The sequence below is a fragment of the Asparagus officinalis genome, chromosome 5 (assembly GCF_001876935.1).
Source record: "Asparagus officinalis chromosome 5, Aspof.V1, whole genome shotgun sequence".
Classification (NCBI taxonomy): domain Eukaryota; kingdom Viridiplantae; phylum Streptophyta; class Magnoliopsida; order Asparagales; family Asparagaceae; genus Asparagus; species Asparagus officinalis.
This window is the reverse complement of record NC_033798.1, coordinates 77224164-77230582: the sequence shown is the minus strand read 5'-3', so window position 1 is coordinate 77230582 and position 6419 is coordinate 77224164. Positions and strand designations below refer to the sequence as shown.

The following is a 6419-nucleotide window of genomic DNA, read 5'->3' as shown; positions in this document are numbered from 1 at the left end:
GGCACATTGTCAGGGACCAAGATGTAAAAGTCCTAATCCCAAAACGAAAGAATATATACTTTTTTAATCCCATAACTAATTATTTTAGGGAACAATTTTTCAAAACCGACTGAATTTTTTTTTTTTTTTTTCAAAACCGACTGTTTTTTTTTATTTATCAAAATCGACCCGGTTTTGTGATTAGCAGGCTTTTAGGCTATGACCAGCAGAAAGTCCTCTCTTGGTCCCCCACTGACCGCAAGAAGAAGAAGAGTGAGAAAGTAGCCTTTTTTCTCATTCTCCCCCGCCATTAAAAGGAGGCTTCAACAACTAAAAAGGGATCTCAATCTCAAATCTCACATAAAAGAAGAAGAAAAAAGAGGAAAGAAATAAAAAAAAAAGTTGGGTTCATTTGTGGGTGCAACAGTTATTAAGGCTCTGCACAGCGCCGCACCACCGAAAGCGACCTCAGCAGGCAACAACAATATCAGCAGCTGCTGCGTCGACTCCTCTCTCCTCGAAAATCTTTTATATTCTTCAGAGAGAGAGAGAGAGAAAGAAAAACATTGCAATAATCATCACAAGACCCCGTATTTTCCTTTTTTTCTACCCCTGTTTTTATTTGGGCTGACGTTCCTTCTACCCTTTGTTTCTAGAAGAGAGAGAGAGAGAGAAGGCTCTAGGACGGAGAATTTTAGAGAGAGAAACTAAAAAAGGTTGGTGGGTTTCGGTTGGGAGAGAGAATGGAGAGTTGGGTTTGAGAGTTTTGTTGAATTTGAGGGAAGAAAGATGAAGTTTATGAAGCTGGGATCGAAGCCTGATGCGTTTCTAACGGAAGGGAATGACGTTAGGTGAGTATGTTTAATTTTTTTTAGGAAAAAAAAAACGAGTTTTTGTTGTTGCATGTGGTTGTTCATGATTTGTTATGGGTTGGTGGGTAATGGGTAATTGCCCAAATCTCATTTTTTTTGCTTTATTTTCTCTGTTTTTTATTTCTTTTTAGCCATTTTCTTAGGTGAGATGAGAACTTTGGGAGAAATTTTGGCACTCTGTTGCTAACGAATAAACTTTCCGGAGTTTTGTCTCTGTTCCCTTGTCTCTTCTCCCCCTTCTGTCTTTCCCTCTGAATGTTTTTTTTTTCTGTTTTTTTTTCAAAGCTTCAGGAATTTCTTTTGTGGGCTTTGTGAATATGAAATGTACTAGGAAATTGTGGTGTCCAGCAGGAAACAAGGGGAGATGGGTCTCTGCCGTTTTGTCTTGTCTTTTCTGAGAGTAGAAATCTAACTCTTTACCCCCCGCACTCTTTGGAATTGTTTTCGAGCAAAAAGAAAAAAAAAAGTTTTATTTTATTTAACAAATGTTTTTCTCTATTTGCATGGGTGAGAGCATCTTGGTTTGTTCTCTGTTAATGTGGATGTCTGAAGGGCAGAGCTTTTGCTGCTATTCTGTGCTAAAATTTACAGAGGAATCATGGGACTATTTTTGGAGTTTTCAGAATTATTGTAGACTTGGCACAGTTATGGCATTAATGCTCGCTTTTTCTTTCATGGAACAGTTGTTGTAACATTGCTGCCCATTTTCCTGTTTTTTTCCCCCAGTGTTAGTTTAGGCTGTAAGCAGTCTCAGACTCTAGTGTTGTTTTCTTTCCTTCTTTCCTCCCTTTTTTTTGGGGAACTTTGATGAGGGTAAGTGATCTAGCTATGACTATGAATATTAGCATAACATTTGAAATTCTGATTTGTAATGCGGAGGAAGGTGTTCATATTTTTTTGGTTCGGTACCTCAAATTAATACACATTGAAGGATATATTACTGAAAATACTGAAAATGCTAAAATTTTCGTCTTAGATATTATGAGTATTCTCATTGAGTAATACAGATAAATATGATGGTTTATTACCTTTCTTAGTAGACAAAGGCTACTATGCATCTTGTTGGTGTGATTTATTTAGGGCTCTATGTGCTAGCAAACTTTGCTGATTCGGGCATAATGTGTGGTCCTACTTTTGTGACTGTAAAAATATTTCACCAGCTCATCAACAAAAATATTTTAGCCCGAAGTTTGGCTTAAGGGTAGTGCATCTGCACCGTGTGTTCCCTGAATTCAGCAAAGAATATCGCACAAAAACTGCCATACACAATTCAAGTGATTATTTGGTCCATGGACTGAGAAAGCAAGCATCTGTCATAGTTAAGTTTCAGCTATCAAGAAGTTTCTTTCGTTATCTGCTTTGTCCAAAAAACATTTTAAGTAATTCATTATGCTAGGGAAAAGGTATCGTTTTTAGCCAAAAATACTTGATATAGTCTGTGCCCATGGTTTTATCTGATCACCTCAAGTTCATCTGGGGTTAGGCTGTGTGTGTGGAGGCTATCAAACACGGATAGGACCTGCACCATGTAAGATGTCAATGCACACAAAACGCCGTTGTGGCATCTTTTGTCTGTCTTTGTTTGCTGATGTTTATTGCGTCTTAAAGTTAAAGGAACAAAAATAGTTTCTGTTGCAGTGTCAGCAATCTATATCATCACAATGAAAGTGAGTCCCATCTACTTTGCCTCACTTATAAGCATCTATTTCCCTCTCCAATTGATTTGCCTTCAACTCAGTGATACTTTTATCATTTTATGGTTTTAAAATTTCATATTAGGTAATGTAAATTCTAGGAAATGAAGTTATTCACGTCTTGTTTAATAGCTGCTTCCTTTATACCGTCAAGAATAACTTCCAGTTCTTACTTCTGGTTTCTTCTGCTATTATATAGGAAACATTGTGGATGATATGTTGTAAGGATAATTCATGTTATTCACTTATTTGCCTCTAATTGCCAGGCTATCGCTTCCCCAAATACAACTTTTAGCTTTGCAATGATACATTATTCTATTCTAATGTAACAGTGACGTGACACTTACAATGGATGATTAATTGTGCAGATTTGTGGCATCTGATCTTGCAACTGATGTCATTATATGTGTTGGGGACGTGAAATTTCATCTACACAAGGTTTGTTCTTTAATGTGGTTAGTCAAGTTGTTTACAAGTTAGTGGGATTGAACTTCTATTCTGGACCAATTATCAATCATCTCTGGGGTTATCTTGATATCAGAAAAAATCCTTTTCATTGAATGCCATGCTTTTTTTTTCATTTCCTCATGTGAATAGAATCTGATAATAATTCCCACCAAGTTTGTTTTAGAAAAAGGAAAAAAAATACAATGTGTACAATCTCCTTCATTTTTTGGTCCTTTCCCTTTTAATAGCAGATAGACAAAATACTTCACGTTTGTACCACTTATTTCTAGCTAAACATGCATGAGGTGCGGTGATGGACAACCAATCTGGATTTCTTAAGAATTGAAGTGTTCTTCATTATAATTTCATGGCTCCACAACACATACACACATAGATTCAAGCATAAAAGAGAGCCAAAATGCACAATTTAGTAGCAAATTCTCCACTTTTTGACTGCCATCTAATGCTCACTCTGAATCCAATTTGTGTTTGCAGTTTCCTCTTTTATCCAAGAGTTATCGTCTTCAGAAACTAGTTCACGAGGCTAGTGAAGATGGCACGGATGAAGTCTACATCAGTGATTTTCCTGGTGGACCAAAAGCCTTTGAGATATGCGCTAAGTTCTGCTATGGCATGACTGTTACTCTCAATGCCTATAATGTTGTTGCTGCTCGATGTGCAGCAGAGTACTTAGAAATGACCGAAGATGTTGAAAAAGGGAATTTGATTTATAAAATCGAAGTTTTTCTAAACTCTAGTGTGTTCCGAAGCTGGAAAGATTCTATCATCGTTTTACAAACGACAAAGTCTTTATTACCCTGGTCTGAGGAGCTGAAGATTGTTGGGAGATGCATAGATTCAATTGCCTCTAAAACATCTGTTGATCCTTCTCTTGTCAACTGGTCCTATACGTATAGCAAAAGATCAACCAATCAAATTGTTGAACTCTATCCAAATAAGACCCATGTGGTTCCAAAGGATTGGTGGGTTGAGGACATCTGTGAGTTGGATGTTGATCTCTACAAGAGAGTAATGGTTGCTATCAAGTCTAAAGGAAGGATGTCTCCTGAGCTAATAGGAGAGGCACTAAAGGCTTATGCAGTTAGATGGTTGCCGGATTCATATGATGCTCTAGTTTCTGATGATTACATGATAAGAAACAAGTCTCTGGTCGAAACCCTCATTTGGCTATTACCAAAGGACAAGAGTTCAGGTTGTTCATGTAGATTCTTGTTAAAATTATTGAAGATTGTTATATTGGTGGAAGCTGGCGATCTTTTGAAGGAAGAGCTAATGAATAGGATAAGCTCACAGTTGCATAAAGCTTCGGTAAAGGATCTACTGATTCCAACGAGAGCAAATGGTGACACTCTTTATGATATAGATTTAGTGAGAAGCCTTGTTACTAGATTTTTGGTACAAGAGGGCCCTGCTCATGATCCTGATATTATTGAAAGCGAGCAACAGAAGGGTGAATATATTTTGGGGCATGCATCTTTGCTGAATTTAGGTAAATTGATAGATGGGTATCTTGCTGAGATAGCAAGTGACCCTAATCTTCCGATATCTAGTTTCATTGGGTTGTCAACGTTGCTTCCTGCAGTGGCACGACCTGTTCATGATGGCCTGTACACAGCAATTGACATCTATCTAAAGGTATGCTGTGTGTAGCGCACACATATATGTTCTCTTGTTTCTTTCATTAGTTCTTAGAATATTATGGCGTTTTTCATGTTTAGGATTGTTTATGATTATTTTTTAAGATATTTTGTTTGTGGTTTTCCTTCTCACTCGTGTCTGATCGCTGTACTATCTTTGTTAGTATTGTTTATCTACCTCGTCTTTTTATTTGGTAACATGTGGTGGATTTCATTGACTGACTTGTCTATGATGATTGACCTTGTTATTGTGTTTGTCACGTGTTCCTGATTAAGTACGGCATTGAAACTACTGAGAAATATAGTTCTTCCTGGAAATTTCACTTTCATGTCCATTGAATTTGAAGAACTTTGGGATGCTGTAGTGTCTACTCTGTGTGGGGTTGCATTAATATTTTATGATGGCATCAGAAATCCTGAATTTTCTTAGGAAATGTTGGATCTTTTACTCAATGACAAAGGTACTTCCAGTTTAGTAATTAGATGTTTCTCTTTTATCGGAACACACTTGAATTAGAAAGTAGAGTTTCATTTTCTTGTTTAGGGTACATGCTAGTTAATGTTTGTTATCCTAACATATATGAACAAAAGTCCAAACTACTTAAATGGGCTATTTGAATTGCTGGTAATGGTTTTAGACAAAAGAATTTTCTTTGTTGCTCAACAAATTTAACTCTGCCTATAAATTCTATGTTGTCACGAAAGTTCCTAGAAAATTATTAATAGTTCTTACATGTAAACCTATATCCATATTGTAATTGATTTCCCTGTAGCTTTCAATATTTAACAACCTTCTTATTTCATCTTAAACAGGAACATCCAAATCTGCCGAAAGCTGAAAAAAGGAGTATTTGCTGTCTGATGGACGTCAAGAAACTATCCCCTGAAGCATCCATCCACGCAGCTCAAAACGATCGCCTACCTCTTCGAGTAGTTGTTCAAGTCCTCTTTTTCGAGCAACTGAGGGCGTCAGCAGCAGCAATTACCAATGAGAACTCTCATGGAAGTGCACGAACCACATCAGCAAACATAGAAGAGCACTGGGAGAGACCAGCTCCAGAAGAATACAAGTCTATAAAGAAACAGCTCAAGACTGTAAAAATAGAGGATAACAACAATACCAATTCCAAGAACAAAATTGGCGGTGGGCTTCTATTGCCTTCGAGATCGAGGAGGATATTTGACAAGCTGTGGTCAGGTAAAGGGCAAGGAGAGAATAATAGGAGCTCAGAGACTTCCGGAAGTTCTCAGAGCCCTCCTTCATCATCCGCTAATCCCCTAGATGCTAGTAAGTCTTCTGGTTCTTCATCGAGGAATAATAGAAGGCATTCTGTTTCATGAGAAAGAATGTGGTGGTTTCTAACTGTACAGAAGGGGAATTGTAAGGGGTTTGGATGGTGATTGAACTTAGTCTGTTGTTCTAATTGTTCTTTTTTTTTTCTTTGTTTTTTGTAAGCAGTTTACAATTACAGTGATCTTGTACCATTATCGTCTTCTAATTCTAGTCTAGTCAGTGTAACGCAGTCTTTCAGTTTATTTTGTTATCGAAAGAATATGGTATCAGCTTTAATGGGATCTTGATTCTGTGTTCAAAATGGTTAGCCATGAACTTCATTTGTTTTTTATTTCTGACTTTCGATTTTTTACTTTAAGGGATCAGAAGATTCTATTGCAAGCATCAAGAAAATTTTGGGTGTGGATATGGTCCGGACCATCACTAGCATCCGAGGATAAGGTATATTTATATCTATATGTAAACCGAGCTGGGT

At 37.1% G+C, this 6419-nt stretch overlaps 1 protein-coding gene across 1 annotated transcript; it reads left to right on the top strand.

The window, feature by feature from the left end:
- Window positions 240-6095, top strand: LOC109844002 (BTB/POZ domain-containing protein NPY1). The gene is made up of 4 exons (XM_020413008.1): window positions 240-830; window positions 2914-2983; window positions 3488-4648; window positions 5464-6095. Exons 1-4 carry the CDS (start codon window positions 769-771, stop codon window positions 5989-5991), a joined length of 1821 nt encoding a protein of 606 aa, XP_020268597.1. The 5' UTR covers window positions 240-768; the 3' UTR covers window positions 5992-6095.